General features: G+C 38.0%; 1 protein-coding gene across 12 annotated transcripts in view; it reads left to right on the top strand.

The window, feature by feature from the left end:
• The window catches only part of TCF12 (transcription factor 12), a 163527-nt gene that overhangs the window by 44200 nt on the left and 97667 nt on the right, over positions 1–21660 (top strand). For all 12 annotated transcript variants that reach the window (XM_027688713.1, XM_027688716.1, XM_027688711.1 and 9 more), the window contains 2 exons: positions 1191–1259; positions 11734–11836. In XM_027688713.1, coding sequence (XP_027544514.1) covers positions 1191–1259; positions 11734–11836 — 172 coding nt within the window. The remainder of the gene's footprint in view (positions 1–1190; positions 1260–11733; positions 11837–21660) is intronic.

The following is a 21660-nucleotide window of genomic DNA, read 5'->3' as shown; positions in this document are numbered from 1 at the left end:
CAAAATCTTGTTCAGCTCACTGGATACTGGTAAAGCATCTGCCTGACTTTGGAAGACAGCAATAGATAAAAAGATTTATCATGAAGTCCAAATTTTTCTGTTGATCATTAGTAAAGGAATTATAATAGAAATGTAGAAGTACTTTATGGGTTGAAGAAATATTTCTGTGCAACATGGAAATCAGGCATTCTTTTAAACATCCTGCATAATTTAAGGCATAAAGCTCAGCCTTCAAATGCCTCTTCTACATTTGAAATGGAGTCATGTTATGCAGCTTTAAGTAACTCATATTCTCCTTGTACGTGTTTGGTGTTTTGACACTCATTTATGACTTTGCTGATTAGTTTTAATCAATCATGAGTTAAGCTGATCCAACTGGAATTTGAGCTTGTAATTCATTGGCTGTGTGGCTGTATTAATCACAACTGTTTTGTGTTAGAGGATCAGCCAGCTAACGTTCCAATAATGTAAAGTCAGTGAGCTTTGTGTGTTAGCCTTTTTTTTTTTTATATGAGGCAATAAAGAATAGTAATCTGGAATGTCATTTAAATGACAACAGTTTACTTTTTAAAGAAAACTCAATTCCTTTTTTACAGGAAAACTCTGTTTCTGTGTTCTGCCCAGAAAAGTGAACACTAGATATATATATTCTCTGTAGATAGAATTGGTAAAGATTAAGAGGCACAAATTAATTTGGCCCATGGCTGTGATCTTCTGCAAAAAAGGGAGAACACAGGAATTTCTCTTCTGCATTGAATTCACTGAAAAAGCACTGGACTTCATTTACCAGTCTAAATCAAACTTACATGCATAAATTTTGGGTATGACGTGTGGTCTTTCGTTTTTGGTTTTCTTTCAACTAATGAGGCACATTCACTGATTCAGAATTTTGAATAACGAGAACTTCTGAGTACTCCTACATGGGCTGCCAGAGCAGATGTCTCTGAGGAAGAGCTAAAATGAGTGTGTGGGTCTGTATTGTAAGAATACAGAGCAGTTTCTCAGGAGGCAGAGCAAAGGATACACAGCCTTTAACATTCTTAGGTTATTCCTTCTGGTGATTAACGTGGAGTTTAAAGAAGTTATAACTGTCTTACATGTTCGACTTCCTAACCCAGTACTTTCCCCCATGATTTCAATGTAGAATGTTATTCTTGTCCTAATTGTTCCTACTACTTGTCTGTTTACAGGAAAATGGCAGTCTCCATGGAAAAAGCTCAGACCTCTCCACAGACATAGAAAAGTTGAAATCTCAAGAGGTACCACTTATTCTTTTTATATTGTGTGTGATTTTTTTATATTTTTTAAAATCTGTGCGCAGCCTTCTACTGGAGTTTTCCTTTAAAGGTCACAACACAGTGACAAAATTATTTAAGAATTTAAATTGTTTGTTCAGAATTGTCTGGAATTTCCAAAGGCATAGAAAGATAAGCAGTTTTCAATTGAATAGAGTTGGAATTTGGTGATAGTTTAGTACATAATTGTTAAAAGATAATGGGAAAAGATGGTGGAACACTGGCTAAAGCACATCTTTCTTTTCCAACTCCTGCCGAAGGTCTGTTCAGGTCAGTACAGATGGTTCAATTGTGGCCAGCAATGATGCTTTAGGAAAGAGTGTAAATATAGGGCAAATATTTTGCCACCTTTACTGTGTACTCTCCTGGCAAAAGCCCAGCTCTTGTGGGCTTAGATTTCCTGGGCAGAGCCAACCTCTGGACGTGGTTCTTACAGCTATTGCTGGACTTGCTCTCTGTGACTTGTGAATTTTTCTGACTTTTGATTACAGTTTTGGCAAGAATTGCAAGCGGTTTGTGCCAAAAATATTGGTGTTTTTGTCTTAAGTGTGCTGACCAGTGATTTAACTGATTTCCACCATGTTCCTGTGCTTTGAATAGCAACAATTGGTTTTTACTGATATACGTGGTAATTTTTATTTTTTCCCTCCCAAACGTGTGTTTTACATGCTACTTCTGTGTTGTTCTCAGCCAAACTGAAGAATTGTAATCTATTGGTATTTGCTTGTATAATAACTTCTCCTAACCTGGGATTAGTTCTTGGTGCCATTCTCTGAATCTTTCTGCTTCTTCTGTATAACTGCAGCTTTAGGGTGCTTATGACTGTGTGCACTTGTCAAGATGAGGGTGTACCAGAAATTTCTGCCTGGCACAATGGTGCATTCATTTTCTGTTCCTTTCTTACTCCATACTAAGTTGTGCTTTTTTGACTGTCACTGAGCTCTGAAGTGATACTGTTTTAAAAAGTGTGTAGAAAAATAAGATTTTCTTTTACACTGTGCAGCAGTTACATTGTTATGACACTGAGTTATTTTTTAACATGTTTACTTTGTGTTTATTTGCACCAAATTTTATCTGCTCTTTTATTACCAATTTCATGGAGAACTGGCTTTGCAACTCTGCACTAATGTTTAGTTAGGATTATTTTAAAACTTTTTTTTTGCTAACTTTACTATGTCTTTGTTCATCCACTCTTTTTGATTTATTCATGGAATTTTAGGAGAACGTTGGTATGGGTACAGTTTTCTGGGAAAGTAGGGAAAACATTGGTAACTTCTTTTCCTGTGAAAACTAGACAAATATTCCTGTGTTTGGGGGGGAGTGTTTGTTGTGTATTTTAAACTTTTGATCAATAATTAATTTGGAAAAGAACCTTCTCTCATGTCTGATAGCAATTTATTTTATTTTAAGAGTCTCTGATAATAGTTATTAAAAGCTAAACCATTCTTACTTCAATAGTGTTTTGAAGTGATGTTGAAGGCTAGGAACCCTTAGATAGAAGCATTGTCTTTTCATTATGTTATTTTCAAATGTTAAATTGTGTTCTAGCACTGCAAGGCCAGTGGGTATTTGTACTTGAATTGGCTGTGATGATCTTACATTTGTGAAAAGGTACATATTGAGACATTAGTGACTTCTGTGTGCATGATCCCTTTCATAGGCCAAATGTTTTGTTAGAGAAATGAATAATTTGAAGAGATATATATTGGGGTGGGGGGAAGAAAAAAGTGGGAAAGGTTTATTGTTTATAGGAGTAATTCAGGAATGGGAGTCAGCAAGTCAGTGGAGTTCTGTTAGTGCCGATGGTCTCCCTAATTCTTGAATGGTTGTACTCAAGTCCATGTACAAGTTTGTGTGTCTTGTGGTGCTTGTTTTTCTCCTTAGTCTCCAATCTTGTTCCTGCTTCCATCTGTGCAGCAGTGGTGGGTTTTCAGCACCTGTCTTTGGTTGATGTGTGCAAGTCTCTCCCTTGTCTCAGTGATGTAGGGCTGGAGGGATGTTTGTAATCCCTTGCATTGGAAGGGCAGCTGGCTCTGGGTGTATGTTGCAGAGGAAGGTAAAGCTGTTTTTTGGAAGTCTTGCTCTACTGAGCTCTTTGAAGCAAATTCTGAGGTAGTTGACTCAAGCCCCACGTTTGGTGCACAATAATACATTGCCCTACAGAACTTGAGAATTTTGTTGTCCCGTCATGAGATGATACCAGAACTTCTGAGCTTTCCTGCTGTAGCTGGGAGTTATAATTTATACTCATCACATGGCAACAAATTGGTGTGATCACCTTTTGGGAATAAGCATTGTATTGTAATGAAACATTTTTCTCCCATAGTTGTTATTGTGGTGGGGCTCATGATTGCTTTGATGAGGAATAATTCTCTGTGAGGTTTTCTTTCATTGTTTTGACTTCCTTGTAACACGTCTTTGGAATAAAAGGAGCAAGTTAGTTCTTGATCTGCTTAGATTGCTGTCTCCAAACCAAGCATATCTGGAATATTTTTCATAAGACATTTCCTTGCTGGATAACCTTTTTTTATATACACACATAATAGTTTTAACTGTTAAAAAATTAGCATAAATTAGCTGAGGTATTTTTCTTCCAAAATCCCAACTGTGGGTGTTTCAAATAACTTCCAGCATGTACATTGCACTAAAAGCTGTGAGTGCACATTTTGACCTGATTTAACACAGACTCTAGTTCCAGTACTGAGGATGCAGTTCGTCCTTCTGTTCATTTATGTAACTCTGCTTTGTATCTCAATACTTGAAGGCAGAGTTGAACTGATCAAGACACCACTGCTTGATTTCCATGGTTTTGTGGTGTCAGGCAACAGGTTATTCCCTCTCCTGTACGTAAAATACTCATCCATGGATTAGAACCTGAAATACTATATGCCCAAACCACTCCCCCCTCCCCCAAATAGTACTTTTAATTTGCAATACAGTCAAAAAGTAGTAATAAGATAGCAGATTTTGAAATAGTATTTTATACCTCTTAATCTCAGGTACATAACAAGAAAGGAAGGTGTAATATAGCAAAACAAGACAAGAGGGACACAGAAATGCAGTAAGTGTTAAGAAGTCTGTTGTATTTGTGTCCTTTTTAACTGCATTGATACTTTTTGCAGAGGAGGGAGGTTGTTTGGTGGTTCTGCTGCTGGTTATTTGCTCTTCCTGAAGTATTCTATAAATTAGCAGATGATTCACTGTGGAATCAAAGCCTAAATTAAATATTCCTTATTCAGTGCACAGGACACTTGCAAATGCAGCATACTTTGTAATCTGATTTATGAGCAGCACTTTTCAAGCAAGTTCTGATTTTTTAAGTTCTGAATGCTTTAGTTAGGTTTTCAAGTATTGCCTTTAAGCATTTATTGTTAGTCTGTTGGCTATACTTGTTTCATTTTCTTTCCTGGTTTATATCTTAGATAAGAGCTGGAAAAATCTGGTTTCCATCATATGAATTTTTTATGTCAGCTGTATTGGAGAAGTGGATCTTTTGGTTGTGCTTTTTGTTTTTATTGCCACTACCTATCATATTAAAATTAGCATTGGAATCAGTCACAAATTAGTTTTCCAAGTGGCCAGGGAATTGTCCCATTACATATCATGTTGATATTTATCTCACAGGAGTTTAGAGGTGTAATTGGCTATTGGGTTTAGCTGTCTGAAATCAGATTTGTCATTCAGTAAGTTAACTTCCTGGAAATGGATTTAGAGCTGGAGAAAATGGTGATTATTTAAAAATAAATGATGTTCAAAATAAATAAATTTCAAGAATAGATAAACCGTGGTTTCCATTGTTTTCATATTCCATTTCTGCACACATAGTTTTCGTGTATTTCAACTTGATATGTTAAAAGAAGATAATATTTTTAGAGCTTTGTTACATAACTTACGGTGACACTTGGAGGATACTTCTGAAAGCTCTCTTGACTTTTCCCAGTAACATGGGAAATTTGAGGTAGTGATACCTGCTTTTTTTCACCCCCATGTAGCAAGTGAACAAATAACATGCAAGGCTGCATTTCTGCCTTTAGGATATTGTAGTAGAGTGTTAACACTTGCTAATAGTGGGAGGGAATCTGAATTAAAGCTGGAAAGTGGAGCTAGAAAGCTCCTTGTTGCTGGTGCAGTTGGGTGATCTCCACCAGCAAACTGCATTCAGTGCTCTTTTTGATAAGTATTGTCCAAATTTCTTGCACAATCAAGGGAGATGAGGTTGAAGCACTGCCTGTTCTCAGCAGGTGGGGAGCTGGAGGTGGCAGGGAGCTGGAGCCTGTAGAGGGCAGAGGTGTTTGCTTCCTGGCACATCAGCCAGGGCTCAGCTTGGTCTGGTAGCTGTTGGATCATAGGAGGCAACTGGTGTGAATGGACAAAACAGTGTCAGGAGTGTGGGGAGTGTCCCATCATTATTCATCTGCTCCATGTTTTGGAAAATCATTTTGGGCATTGCTTGGAAGCGACATTGTTCCCACTGATAGTTTGCTATGAGATTGTCAGCGATTTAAATGAAGTTATACCTGTGACAATGTGATGTTTCTTTGTGTTCAGCTAAGATCAGTGAATATAGTGCAAGTGATCCTCCCAGCAGAAAGGAAGATCGCTCTTCCTTGGATTTATTTTTACCTTACCTTCATTTTTGCAACATTTTTCCTGATCTGTGTGTTCAGTAGACCCAGACAGGTTTTGGCTCTGTAGTCTTTCCTCTGGGAGCCACTGACAAATACGTGGATTCAGTGGCTGAAAATACTCTTAAAAAAGCCCCAACAACACCAAAAACCCCCAGGTTGTTTATTTCCGGAAACCTACATGATCACATAATCCCTAATCTTTTAAATTCCCTAGGACACCTTGGCATGGCTGTTTCCCAGAGCCTCTTGTCTAATCTTGAGCCAGTGACTCAGCACAGTGTTCCTGGGTGTAGTCAGTCTCTCTGCTCTGTCTGTCTGCCTCTCACTGCCTGTGTCTTGCTTTCTCTCCCCACTTCCCCCACTTCTGGTGATTTTTCCTGCCTTGTTTGTCTTTAGAATTCTCAGATTAGTTTGGAGAGGCAGATAGTCCAAAATAAAGTGGGTTTCAGCAGTAGATTCACTGTCCTTCATTTACACATTAGTCATTTGGATGACTGTTGTCTGATTCATAAGACCATTGCCAAATTTAGCTTGCAAGGGAACTCAGTATTCTTGAGCATTAAACAATTAATATTTGTTATTTAAAGTCAGCCAAACTATAAAACTCAAGGAATTGAAAGCAGCATTCATTAAATTTAATCCTTTGGTCTGTAGCCATGTCAAACTGTGAAGTCAGCCATTCATTTTACTGGAATTTTAATGTCTTAAGTTTAAAGGCAATAATTGAGCTATATTGTAAGTTGCTAAAATGCAAATATGTGCTTATTGATCTGGCAGCTTGGTTATAAGCCTTAGATTTTGGTCTGTTCCCAGGGACTTGTGTAGGAGAGGGCTCAGGGATAAGGGAGGATAAATAAATGATCTCTCCTTTAGTGGACTTGAGCAAATGAAATGCTGTGGAGTAGTAAACTGTACAGGGAGATGTTATTCTGTGGACTCAGTAAATGCATAGGAAAATTGTGGGCCCTGACAGGATGTTGTGCTTATTTAAAAACCAACCCAAAAATCCCACAAATTGAGTTAGGGTCAGAACTACAGTTTTACTTATGCATGGATAAAATCCTGGTGTGACTTCAGAAAATAATTGCTAGGGGACAATAGTTTTATATTTTTGAAGTGGAAGTAAAAAGAAGAGGATGAGACCTACAGAGGACCTGGAACCAGTGCAATGAAAAAGGTAGGGACAGTGAACTGGGGAAGTTTTTGCCTTATTCTTAGGTGAGTTCTGTAATTACCTTCAACCAAAATGACAGAACTTTAATGGTCATTGAAAGACATTGAGTTTTGGGAGGTTAATTACCACTTTATTTGTAAAATGGGGCATAGACTCATTGTGTCAGGCCTTCTCTTATGGTTTGGTAGGATAAACATGCCCAGTAAGGAATGTGTTTCTCTGGGTGATTTGGTTGGGGTTTTTTTTCCATTTGGTCTTCTGGACAAAATGAAATAGAATAATACATTCTGCAAGAATTTTCAGGTGTTCTATATACAGGTATTTATGATTTTGTAAATAGTCTCAAGTTTCTGATTGGTTTGGCTGTGTTAGCATGGAAAATCCTCCTGATAAAGCCCAATCAGTTGGATGCTTGGGGCATCTTACCCAGAAGAGGTAGGAAGAAACAGTGTTGCAGCCGTGGGGTTTTGTAATTGGTGGACTTAATTTATTGGAATACCAGGAGAACATCACTCTAATCCAATGAAATACCTGAAAAACTACTAAAGTAAGTGTACAGTGTTGAGATTGCCTTTACTACTCAGTTAGAGCATTCAATGTTGAGAGTGCCTTCACTACTCAGTTAAATTGCAGCACTAATTAGTAGTAGTCTTTCAGCTGGATTTCATGACAGGTATTATTAACAGACAATAGTTGTTGCTTGTCTTTGTAGACATATCTGACTTGGTCTTTCTGATCACGCACATGCAGTCAGACTGAAATCCAGGGAGAGGCCTGTGCAAAATGAACACTGAAAACATTACAAAATGCTGTGAGGGAACAATTAACCCCAATTACACTTTATTTGGGCTATAACAGTACAGAAAGAGAAGTTTTGTCTTCCTTTGGGAAGGTTAAAGCTTGCTTTTGTAATAGCTATGTAAGAGGTTGGAACAAACAAGATGGTTTTGAGTTTACAGGTACGGCATCTAATCACGTTCAAAATCAGTTTGCTTTCTGTAAACAGAAAAGTGCCCTGAGCTGTCTGCAGTCCCTTCAGAATGGGGTGCTTAGAACAGAAAATAAATTTGTCCAGTAACTCCTATTTTGCAGACTTTTTGCCAGTTATTTGCTAAACACTCCAGCTGTGCACTCAGATGTGTGCTAATCCATTGGGATGTTTGCTGAGCAGCCAGGGGGGCAGAGATGGGGATGTGCACTCAGCATGGAGTGTCTCCTTCCAGCCTCTCTGTTAAACTTACCCTGCAGGGAACAGCAGGTAGAAATGCTCCAAAGAGCTTTGGAAGCCCACCTGTGGTCCGAAGAATGACATCACCAGCCAGAATATGTACCATGGAATAGCTCTTCCCAAGAGGGAGGGGAACTTTTGGCATGACTGATTAGTTCCTGTTTCTGCTTGGAGCCGGTATCAATCCAGCTCCCATCCAGGGAGCTTCACTAGATTAGTCTTCAAAATTGCTGTGAACTGAGATTGCCTTCCTTTCTCAGAAAGGAAGACTGAAATTTGGCAGTATATATTATTGAGTCTTTAAAACACAGATTTGAAAAGAGGCTCTGATACAAATTCACATGAATCCCCACCAGCACCTTCTGTTGCTTTTGCCATGAGTGATGAGTTCAGGTGCCAGCCAACGGTGTTTTCTCTTTGTTACTCTGTCACACAGGTGACTTCTAAAAAAACACTGTCCTGTATTGTTGTTGCAGATAGAACCCTGTTCTCCTTTAAACAATAAACATATATTGTCAATTTGCACTATCATATTTATTAAATACATTTTTAAGGCTTTGATTGTATGACTAGAAGCTTCCAGTAGCTTTCCAGAAGCTATTGGAAGCTTCTAAAGTTTTCATCTATGATTGATTACAGCTCTCTCCCAGTAGTAGAACTTTATACTGTTTATTATGTAGGTTAACAATACAGATGCAAAAGCAAAGATTGGTATCAGGAATGCAATTTTATTTGAAGTACAGCTTAAATATGAAGAATGCTCTGAAATAACTCAGTGTAATTTAAATCACTGTCCTTAGAGCTCTTCTGATTTTCCTTAATTTGCTTTTGTGAAGTGCAGAAGTTGTTTGTTAAATCAAAACTGCATGTGTTCATGGTTATTTTGTATTCATTTAGTGTGGGTGAGTTATATGTGGGAATCAGCCCTGGGTTTCTAATCCCAAACAAAACTGCTACTTGAGTTGATAATCCATAACTCAGACTCTGAATAACTGGTTTCAGGGGTGGTGGCCAAGGTAAGACCTCTTTACATCGGTCCACTGTAGATGAAGGCTCGGGCTACAACTTGAACAGGTGTAAATTCTGTAATGGCAAAGAATGAAATGCCTGACACAATTAATTTCAGTTATGAATTGCATTAAAGTACAGAAAAAAACAATTCTATTTAAAAGGCTTGCATATGCCTTAGTACATTTCCCCTTGTATATGAAATGTTCTGTTTTCAGTGGCTTTGGTGTTGTGAAGGATGACTTGGAGCATTTTCCAGGTAGATTTGTCTAGTGGTGTAGAAATAGAACTTGGATGCCGTGGTAATTGGTGGCAAGTGCAATCTGGGAAACTGAGAGGGTGTATGAAAAGAACATGACGTCAAGTATTCTTTGAAGAAATTTTGATGATAGAGGGGAAAATATTCCTTTCTGTGTAAGCCAACCACCCAGTTCTCCAATTCCTGCATTTTGTGGGGGAATATGCAATATTAACATGGAAAGGAGCATTAAGAATCCTGTGCATTTGGTAGGTTGTGTTGCATGATGTGTAACTGTGTACGAAATGAATCTTACTCCTGTTATATTTTCAGTCGTTTTGTTATTTACTTTGTAAATAAAGATGTCTTGAAGATTTCAGGTTCTGGGGCTCATCTGGGCACCACTTTCTGAATGTCTGAGATAGGGATCCTCTTTTATCACTGACAGTGTCCTTCACAGTTTTTCTTTTAAAAATAAAATATAACTGAAGTATTGTCTTAGGAAAAAGGTTTTAAAAATCCAACCACAATAACGAGCACACGCAGAGACACAGATAGGAAGGCACCTACTTAGGAACTCTGGTTTTGGTCCCGTTTTTGCAAATTTTTTGTTTCTTTATTCAGCAGATTTAATTTCTTTCTTGTTTCATTTCAGCATAAAAATAACCCACATGTGGTGACCTTAGCTAGGAGCCACTCCATTTCCTCAGCAGCTGCTGCTCCATGCTGCTTGTCTGACAGCCGGGGCTGGGTCACGCTTTCCAGAGGACACCCTTGTGGTCATAACCAAGTTGTAAATGTCACTAAGATTGTTTCTGAATGCCCATCACATGTGTATCGCCGATGCTGGAGTAGATAAAGTCAGCCAAAGATGCACTGGGGAGTTGGGACTCCCAGCAGCTGAGTGGGAGAGCGGGGCTGTGCCACGCATCCGTGAGCAGCGGGAGCGCGGTGACAGTTCCTCAGCCCTGGGTGAGCAGCCCTTTGGTGGAAGTGACAGCACTGGCAAAGAGAGGGAGGCCCGTTCCAGCCCCATTAATGTTGTCTGAGCGGGAGCCTGCGGTCTGGAGAAATGAGAAATGTTCAGTGATTGATGATTTTATAGTCCCAGGGCACTTGGGATGGTTCCTGGTAGCTGCGAACAGTTTTCCCTCCTCCCTTAATTAGGCCTGAGCTTTAGGTTTCTGAACAAGATGTGGCTCGGTGTGAGTTGTAAGATAAGGTTTACAAAATGGTTTTCAAAACTTTGGCTCCACAAAGGAGGTGCAATTTTTGGTTTTGGTACAGAATAAGTGATTTAGTATGCATTTGATAAGTCTGAATGGCAAATACTGTTTTCATACCTTTATATGGAAAAGCTGAAGGCATTTTGAGATGTACTGAAGAGTTTTATGTAATTGGGTTAATTAAATAATACATGCATCCTAGGACTTCTTTATTTTCCTTCTCGTATACCATTGGTGTAAGCTTTTAATAAGTCAGTGTTTCCTGACTGTGTAGGGTTACTCCAGGCCTGTTAGGTTGGCTGTACTAATGCTAAAAAAGTGCAAAAAAAGTGTTTAAATTTCAGTGCTTGGTTGCAAATTGGGTGACAAAGTTGTTTATTTAATCACTGTATGGAAGCAAACCCTTTGTCAATGAGCTGTGCTGGTTAGTGATGTGATAGTGTCAAAATGCCTACTAGTCTGTAATATTAATAGCAGGCTGCAAGGAGAAAATGGAATTTTTTCTTCTCATTTGTATAAATATTTTTTTGTTAACATCAGTGACTCTTCCTGGCCTTTTTACTGTGTTTTATTAATGCAAACAGAAACCTTAGGGAAAAAAAAAATCACTTGCAAGTTCTTCAGGCTAATTTTACTCTCTGTGGTGAGTGACTTAACACTAAGAGGATTCAAATATCAAAATATCTTCGTATTATTCAATTTTTAGAAATATTGTCCATGAGGACACAGCTTATTAAGAAACTATGTGGTTTCTTTTTCATGGCGGAGAAAGTAAAATGTGGGCAGAGAATAATTTCTGTGAGATAGACCTGAAAGCCAACTTTTGTGATTAATGACCAATTGTGACTCTGCACATTTAATTAGGAAAGTGTCATTACACTCAATTAGCAGGGCTGCCAAATAATCTGTTTAATACTCTGGTCTTTTTTTCTCTAGGGTTTTGCAGACAGTCCTCATTACAGTGATCACTTGAATGACAGTCGATTAGGGCCTCATGAAGGATTGTCCCCGACACCTTTCATGAACTCAAATCTGATGGGTAAGTAGGTAATTCTTTACGAGTATCCCCTCAAAGCCTCTTTGGTCAGAAAGAGACATTTTTCATTCCCTTGTCTAGGCCTGACATGTCAAGCATCTGGAAGTTGCTCTGTTTCTCATAGCAACACTGACTTCCCTATTCAAATCTTTTTATGTTGGGTGAATTCCTCATAAAGGCCATTGTCCAGGACTTTTTAGAAGAAGGAACTATCTAGATTTTCCTCAAGTTGATCTAGAAAGCTGATATATTTTGAGTTGATGTAAATTACTTTAAGGCTTAATTTTCCTTAACTTTTGTTGAAAAGACATTTATATCACTTTTTAATTTGTGCAGTTAAAAACAAATTTTTTTCTAACACTCAATTCCTGAACTACCTACCAATTTACTTTAGGCTTTTCTTCAATTAATACTTTGAGGGCTTGCCTCTTATATTTAATTTTTAAAATTTTTTTTATATTTGTTGTATTAGAAACTCTGTCACTTCTGAGGAATAGATGGAAACTCCTGCTTTGCTAGGCAAATGTTGTTACTGCTTTCAGGCCTGTGAGTGTTTAACATTTTTTTAATTTGAAACTGGAAAAGCAAGCAAACTGTGTATTATATGGTGACCTTAGCTACTGAAAGCTTTTTCTTCATTGCCTGCACTTGTGTTACCTGAAAAATGTTAATGTATTGATGGTGTTCTTTGAAAATCTCCTTTTCCCTGTTCCAGTTTGGAGCATAAAAATGTTGTTTTCAAAATATTTATTGTTTGGCAATATGTAGTCTGCAGACTTTTTTTGTATCTTAAATTTAGGGATGACTCTGAATATTTGTTCTGAATTTGTACATTTCACACTGTTTCCCTTCTATATTCTGCATCTTGTAGACATGACCTATTTTGTGATGTCAGTATTGTCCTTTAAAGACATAGCCATGGTAATCTAAGTGGATTACCTAAATCCAAATCCTGGTGGTCTGCAATTTCTTTTGGAAATCTTTCTACTTTGCTCAGTCTTTGTTTACTACTTTAATTTTCTCTGAAACAAAGGCAGACTAAGCAGAGCCATTGCTGAGTTTAAACTTTCATATATGAAGCTGAAAACATGATTTTAAAATGACCATCTCTGTAGACTTTGATTAGAGAGAGTACAATTGGTCAATGACACTTCCAGCTGAAGACAGTGAAGTTCAAAGGTAGTAGTTATTTTGATAAAGCAGACTTAGAGCTTCTCCCAATACTCTCTCAAATATGTTGTTTTTCAAATACAGGAAACTAAAAAGATAAGTTACTTCACTTGCTTCTCCAGTATTTTGATCAGTAGCATGGATGGAATGTGTCCAGGCTTTGTGGCTGATACTGATTTTATTTTACAAAAATACATAGCGAAGTTTGATTTTATTTTTAATTTGTTACCAAAGGCAAACTATTTGCTCGTGTTCTAATTTATATTAAACAATATATGCCTTTAAACATATGAAGAAAATAACTGGTGCAACTGTATCTTCTTAGTTTTTCAGTTTTATTGAAGAGATGATTCTATTAGACATAATAGAATTAAATCATTAATACAGATTTGAGAAGAAGCCTCCATTTAGATGGTTTTGTAGAGAGGATTAACAAATTGTAAGATATGTATGTGTCAGTCACCCAAAGCAGCTGAGAACTGAAAGAGTTTTGTAAAGCTTTATGGCTAAGAATTCTTAGGGATTTTATTTTCTTGGAGCAAAAGTATTTAGTTTCCTTCTATATGCAGCAAAGAATTACAGAAAGCTTTCAGTATATATCTCTAAGATATGTACACATCAAACCCCTAAGTGTATGCTTTTAAAAGTATTCCACCTGTGGGTTTTGGCTTGTCATAACAAAAAAATGTGTTCATTTTACTGATGTTACAGTATAGGATGCAGCTTTGTGTATCATACTTGCACATCAGTAATTTTTGCAGTTTATCTTAATTGATGCTGAAGGTTTGGAGAGAAGAATGATAAAAGCTATATGAAAACATAGAGTACTAGTTCCCTTTATAGTATTACTATCTGTATTTATAGTTTTTTGTCTATTATTAAAAAGAAAAATTATATTTTTTTAAGTTTTTCTTAAAAAGTTATACCTTTTTTAATATCAAATTGTGGACATGTTCCCATAAACAGAATGAAAATGTCCATTTTATTAGCTGATGTACAGAGATGATATTTAAGGCATTGATTAGTTATTCTGTGATCTTTGGAGGTTAAAAGAAGATGGAGGTGAAGAACATGAACTTGATGAGCTTATGGGAAATGCCTCACTAGGGTAAAGCAGTGATTTACCCTGTGGGGTTCCACAACCAATATCTAAGAAACACATCCCTCCTCAACATTTTGTCATGACTGAAGTACATCTCTGAAATAGTTAAAAACTATTTAAAAAAAAAAGAGGGAAAGAGCAACAACATATTTCACCATTGCTGTCAACACTTAAGAGCACCATTAAAAGGAAGAATTGTGTGTCAAGGGGATGTTGTTATTTTGTGTATTATGCTCAGCCATAAGCATATTTGCCTGAAGAGATAGCGGATTATAAAGTGCCACTGTCTTTCATGATGGAGCTCTCAAACATTTTAATGATCTTGTACATTGCAAAAGAGAGAAATTTTGTCTAACAAGAGTTGATAATGATTCAATAATGAACAATTTACCACAGAAAGATGCATTTCCATATTCATTTAGATATTTTTTGAAGTGTTTTGCAGAGGAAGTAAAGCTATTATGTTGGATTGGTTAGTGTTCTTCACTAATGAATTCCAGAATTATCCTGTTGATTTGGTAGTATAAAAAAAGAAGGGACGTTACTTATATTTTAAGTAAAACCACTGAATCCTCTTGGGACCAGCAGAGTCTGTTGGTATCCATAGAGATATGAAGAAAATCAGGCTAAGATATATTGGTGGTATTGTAGCTCCATTTAGACTTGATAATCTTTGCTTATTCAACACTTCTGCTTTAATTACATTCTAGAAAACTATTCACAAGGATATGAGATTCTTTTCTCTGTAATTATGCTGCCTTTTAGTACTCTGCATTGCAAGGAGAGGTCAGTTTTTGCTGGGACCCTTCAAGCATGTGGTATTGTATCTTCTGTTGCACTGTTCCCTGCACTTTATTCTACTGAGCTTTTTTACTTCTACTTACCAGGAAGAAAGAAAGCAGATTATTCTTGAATATGGCTTAAAGAGGTTTTTGTTGGTCTGTCTTGAAAATTTGAAGTGGGTGAATTACTTTCTTTTGTGTGTCTGTCTTTCCACAAGAGGTAGAAAGGATAAAGGCAAAACTTTTGTGCTCCACGTTCATCATCTGTGTACTACACAGTTCCTCAAGGTTGTACATGATAAAAAGTCATTAAAAAGTTTACTCCACAGTGAGTGAGAAGGTAATGGTTGAATATAAGTTTGCCACGTTGAAATCAGTCCCTCAAAGTAGAAAGAGAGATCATTCTTCCAAGTTTTCTTTCAGGTATACTTCCTTGTTTTCTCATTATTTCTTCAACTAATCTCTTTAGAGTTGGGTTGAATTTTAGAGCTCTGGGTGTTTCTGAGCCACAGGCTTGTCAACGGAATTGGAAACTCTGATTGTATGGAAATGGAAGATTTTAGGTCATTTGCATTTTCCCAACCTCCCTTGCCCACTGAGTTGTAGATCAGTGTAGGGTTGCAGTTACCAGTTTGTTTCATACACTCACCTCTCAGTATCCTGGGGAGGTGGTGACTTTGCTCCTCTCCCTAACAAACTTCTGCTTTATGCCAGGGAATGCCATGATACTTCCTTAGGGCCAGCATTGAGAGAAAGGAGGCACTGACCTCGCAGGGAAGTCAAGACACATCAGTTGGTATTTACAAGGCGGGGAGTAGAAGCTTGTTAAAATAATTAGAGCTATAAATTAGTCAGATTGTTAATAAAATTATAGCTTCTTTTACTCTGTTTGTAATGTGAATATAAAGGGTAAGCCTGATTCTTCCCCTGGTTGAAACAAATAGGTGAAAGAAGCAGAGGTGGTACTGTCAGATGTAAGCAGAGTAATGCATGTTGGGTTTTATTTTGTCTGCTCTTTGTCTTGTCCCAGGGTAGCAGGGGGTGATGGGTATGTGCTGGCCATGGGGAGTGAAGGTGGCAAGAGCAAAGAGCTGCTTGAGGGGTTGAAACCAAATTTTATGACTTTTCTAAGCTAGTCTTTGGAGTTACTGTGAAACTAAAGATATGTTTTGTGTATTAATGATAGAAATTCGAGATCAATATCTGCATTGGGATGCCTTCTGGTTTGAGAGTTACTGTTCATTTAAGTGACTCGACTGCCTGATTGTGCAGGTTTCTAAGAATGGCTGTGCTTCTACCAGTGCATCTTTCAAACTGGTGAAATTAGTCTTAATTTTTATTGTAAAATCTATTATTTGACTTGGAATTTCAGCACTGCAGTTGGCTTGGATAGAGTAGTAGGTATTTTTAGTGATGAATGTTAGAGGGGCCTTTTGGAAGCAACATGGTAAATAGCTGAAGCCTCTGCAAGCTTTCCTGTGCTTAAATAGGTGACACAAGCCCTTTTTAAACCTTAATTTGGGAAAGGTTATTCTCAGTAGAAGGAGAGGCTTTTGAACTTTAAAATACACTTAAAAGAAGGCATGCATCTGAATTGTTACCCAGTTAAGAATCTAACTAATCTTCAGGGAAATTGCTGGATTTCTTCCTCAGTAGCTCTTCAGTAAAGGAATTTTGGACTTGGAGAGATAGAAGTTGTTATCAAATGACTTTGTAATGTGAAGGCAGTAGTAGGAAACCAGCAAGGGTAAATGGTAAAGGGTAAAAGAATGATACCATTGTAGTTTTTGTTAGGAATCCTATTTTAATTACCTTTTAGGAAGGGAGAGGGCAGATGCAAATAGGGAGTTGGCAGACCCTCTATTTGTCCAAAATAATAGTTAGATTTCCTTGAATTGCTTTCTGTAGTCATTAATATTTTAACACATGGAAAAAAACAGGCATCACAATGGAAATTATCTCCAGAGATATGACTAATAGCAAGATTGATCTGAAATAATTCATACGCAGTTACATTGTTATTAACTTGGAGAATGGTGGGGACAGACTATTTTGTATCCTTCAGAGAATTCATTAGGAAGAAAGAGGAAAATGATAAAGGAAGAAAATGACACAACAGTGGCACAGCAAAGATTATGACAAGTGCTTCAGTCCATCTAATTTTATAGGGCAGTAAGTAAAAAGAAAATAGTAAAAGGATAGCTAATAAGCTTCACATCATACATAGTTATCTGTCAGATATGACTGTGGGCTGAGAGTTCAGAAAAACTTTCCCTAGGAAAAAACTGTAAGTGTAAGATCATCCAGTTACAAAAAATACTTAGGGGTAGTGGTATTGAATCCACCACAAGCCATAAACTTCCCATGCTGGAAAAGTTCCTTAACATTCCCTTTACAGTAACTGGATCATACAGTTTCACAGCATTATGTTTATATTTCATCAGATCATTTATTGTTTTGGCTGTTAAAGCTAAAAATATCAAGATGCTGGCTCACCTGTATTTTATACACTGTGGTTACTTTTCCCAAAGTAATACCATTGCTTCGTTTCCCAAAGTAATGCCAGTAATGCTTCATGTCTTGTTGCTACAGATAGGCTTAAGTTTTTTTAAAAATTAGTTTTTTTCCAAATAATTGCATATAGTGCATCTGGCAAATGGAAGATTTACATTTAAGCTCCCTTCTAAGATTGTTTCTTTTTCTTTTGGGGCATGTCACTGTGCTTAATTGATGCTGGGTTTATATGATATTATAGATTGGCTAAAAGCCTAATGTGAATTTTGGGGTTTATAATGAAAATTTCAAACCCAGAGTAATGTTTTAAGTTAAATCTCAATTATTTCTTCGTCTCTCCCGGATAATTGTTTGAATCATTTGCTTCACATATGAATATAAAAAAACTCCATAAATAAATGGAGGTTCCTGTTTGTTTGTTTGTTTGTTTGTTTTGAATGCCAGCAATCCTTTTGTTCTGGGCTGTTTGTGCACCTGGCTGTGTCCCAACTCTGGGGTGGTGTGTTGGGCAGGAGGGTCTCCAGTCCTGCCTGTGAGAGCTGGGATGTGACGTGCTGGTTCCTGCCAGCACAGAGCTGCTGCTCTGCAGGCTGGAGCTTTCTAGACTTGCAATGTTTTGTATCTGTTCATACAGTTTCAGATTTATCTTTTTTTTTTTTTTTCCCCAGGTATTACATTAAATAAATTCCACTCACACCAAAGAATTGCTCTCATCTGCTCTTAATTTTCCTTTTGTGAAAGCTAATGGGTTTCTGGGAAATTAAATTACACAGTCATTTAGTGAAAGTGCTAAGTGCAGGGCATTTTTACCCTTGGGTTTTTGCTCACAAGAGTACATGTTAAGCTTAGTTTTCCCTTCTGTTTACAGTAATATTTCAATCAAATAGCTTTGCTAACATTTCTTTAAATACAGTAATACCTGGAGGCTTTCTGGGGCTGCAGCTCGTGTGCTCCGTGAGGCTGTGCTGGAGCAGGTGTCGGCTCGTGCTCCGTGCCCCCGGAGACTCTGCTCTCTCTCCCAGTCAGCAGCTGTGGCAGAGGGGCCCTGGCCGTGCTCCTCAGGTGGTGCTCAGGTGTGGGGCTGCCAGGTAGGAGCGTGGGCTCAGCTGCCCTCCCTCTCCCTCTCCCGCCCGGCTCCGGCGGCTCCCGGCACGGGAAGGTGAGTGGGGGGGAGCAGGTGCAGAGCACTCGTTCCCCCCTCCCTGCAGGAGCTGCCAGAGCTGCTGGAGTGTTGAGGCACTTCATCCTCAGCATTGTGGGGAGTGCTGGGCAACTTTAGAAGGTTTTTGTATCTCTGACTCCGTGTTGGAGATGTTTGCAGGCTTAGTCTGCAGTGCTGTGGTTCAAGGGAGAGACCAGAAAGGTTTTCTTTCTGGCAAGTGATAAATTTGTTCTTGAAACCTGTCAGCTGTATGATTTGACATCACACTAGGAAGGAGCTGATGATTCCTTTTTGCTGGATGCTGCCCATGCCACAGGTTCCTTCACAGCCCCCAGTGTGTCCCATGAGCAGAACCCGCAGTTCTGGTGGCCCATGGACAGTAGTGGTGCTTGCACTGTGCATTAACAGGAGAAAAATGGGACCTGGTGCTAATTGTGTTGGAGCAAGATGAAATGTTGCCTTCTTCAAAATGGTCTCACACTTGAACTCAGAATTTTTGTCATACTAAGTACTTTTGAATTGCCAGTCTGGGAATTTAAATATGCAAGTCTGTGGCTTTTACGTTTTGAAATATTTTAGTTCTGATAAAATTTGTTCTGCCAAGCTTGGTTTTTAGTTAATGCAGTCTGATACATTTGAGTGTTGATTTATTCACAGTGTACTCTGCCTCTGAAAAGGGGAATAAATAGTAATCTGATGAAATTTTTAAGTCTTGCATTTCCTCTTTGTTATAACATGTCAGTTTAGCTGCTGCAGGGTATGTTTATCTGTTACAAGGCTCATCAGTGCATGAAATGCTGAAAGGGCATATTTCTCTCCTGTGGTTCCTGCCATCCCTGGGCACTTGTAGATGTGTTCCAGTGGATGGGATCAGCTGGGTGAAGCTGTAGGATTTTAAATTTGAGTCTGTCTGAAGGCGCCAAGCTCCCTTCTAGGGAGGAGGGGGTGATTCTTTCCCATACTGGTGATGTAATTTCCCCATGAGGCAGTTGCTTAGGGATCTACATAATAACTATTATCCTGTTCAAATAGGAGACTGTAGAAAGCTCACTGGTGATTAAAAGATAATTTTGTAATTTTTCATGGCTTGTCTTTGTTTTGTAATAAAGATGTTTGCTTATCGCCAGGTGCATAAAAATCATTTACTTAATCTCTATTTCATTCCATTTATTTTTTTTTCATTCTTGCATGCATTGTAGCTGTAGCCTGTGAGTTGCTGGCAGTCCAGTTTTTAATAAATGCAGCAGCCTGTGTCCAGTGATTAAATTCTGAACTGATCAACCAAAATGTTCTAACTAGGCTGCTCGTGCCAAAACAAGTGGCTTTTGTGATTTGGGGCATTATAGCATTTGCATTAATATGATTTGAAGTTGTTAATAGTTTTCTTTAGAGTCTGGGTTTTAGTCAGTCAAATGTTTGTTGCTGCTGGAAACCTGACTTTGTTTAGATACACAGACAACTCGGAGGGGAAAACAAACCCGATGAAAATAAAAGATGTAATTCTATTTTTGAGGTGCATGAAGGTGTTGGACCTCTAATAGCATTGTTTTTGTGAGTTGCCTGAGCAGCCACTGCATTTTCCCTAGAGCTGTAACCTGCTGTAGGTGTGCAATTCTTCAGCTATATAATAGGTGAATGAAACAAGTATTATCAAAAGAAAACAAATTTTTTTAATTTTGACATTGGCACTTTCACATCAATTTAATATTGCACCCAAGTTTTGTTTCTGAACAGTGAGTCAAAGATTTTCACGTAACAGAAATGTGCAGAAGACCAGAGAAATAGCAACTCATTGTGTGAAGTGATGGTAATATCTTGTTTTATTTGCAAGGTTTTCTTGGTTGCTGGCTTTTGAAGCTCTCTGTGGAGGCTGCCAGCACTGTGGCTCTCAGGTGTGCAGCTTCTCTGCCTCCAACATGAACGTGCATCAGGAAGTCAGATGAAAATCCTGGAGTTATCTCTTCGACATCCAGCTGGAGGGTCACTTTGAGAAATAGAAACCCTGTTATCCATAAGTGTGGAAGCTTGGCCAGGATGGCACTTGGTGGAGGGAGGGTGCTGCTTGGTTGGGGTTTTTTGGAAGGTGCTCACACGGGTCCTCCCCATCTGAAGATGAAATAGGAGTGAGAATTGATGCATAACTTCGTGTGGTGATGTTATATGCAGGATTAAAGCAACCAGCAGTATTTGACTTTACTGATTCCTTTAAAGAAAGTAGGAACCTTAAGTTCAGTGATGAAATAAAAAAGGTTCATTGAAATGAGAATGGGAAAGAAACACAGTGGTTACTATTGAGATGAGTTGAGACTGATTTTACAGTTTTTCCTAAATCTGACAAGGTCTGGCCAGGAGCCTTAAAGGTAGTTGGGAACCAAGCACAATGAAATATCTGTAAATGTAAAATGTGTAAATTCAAATTGGAATTGTACAGACTGTGTGCAAAGCTTGAACTATTGTCACAATAACTGCAATGAAATTTTAATTTACTTCCCAGTGTAACAGGGACCTCTAAAACAAGCCTGGAACTTCAGACACATGCAGTGCAAATAAGGCATCTTGCAATGTCTTCTTACACAATGGGACATAGAAAGCAGAAATCTTGAGAGTAATGTGTGACTTGTTAACAGTCTTGTAAGCTTCCAGGCTGATCCCTGGGGTCTGCATTGAATACCTAAGTGCATGACTGTATCATAAATAAATTTGTATCATGGTTAAAAAATGTTCTGCAGTGATAGAAAGAGTGTGCTTATACAGTCTTTATCAGGATACTGCAATTTTAAGTCTGTTTGCTCTGTGGTAGGAGAAAAGAGAAGTTTGCCTTACTATTTTGACTTGATAAATAACACTTCTGTTTCTGACTGAATTCCTTTCCTGTTACGTCATTTATTTGTTTCACATATCGCTGGTCCATTACAAGCTGTCACCTCAGATTTCATTTATTTATATATTTATTTGAAGCCTTGAGGTACTTCCCAACCTAAACTACAGGCCGATTGACCTGCTTGAATCAAGATTTACAAAAATAAATTCCTTACAGAACCATATTTCTTAAATAATGCCTTACCTGTCTTAAAAGTTGCATTGCATTATGAAATAT

This window comes from Neopelma chrysocephalum, unplaced genomic scaffold (genome assembly GCF_003984885.1).
Source record: "Neopelma chrysocephalum unplaced genomic scaffold, ASM398488v2 Primary Assembly neopelma1_75, whole genome shotgun sequence".
NCBI classification, from domain to species: Eukaryota; Metazoa; Chordata; class Aves; order Passeriformes; family Pipridae; genus Neopelma; species Neopelma chrysocephalum.
Note: the sequence above shows the minus strand (reverse complement) of the source record. Positions and strands in the feature narration are given on the sequence as shown.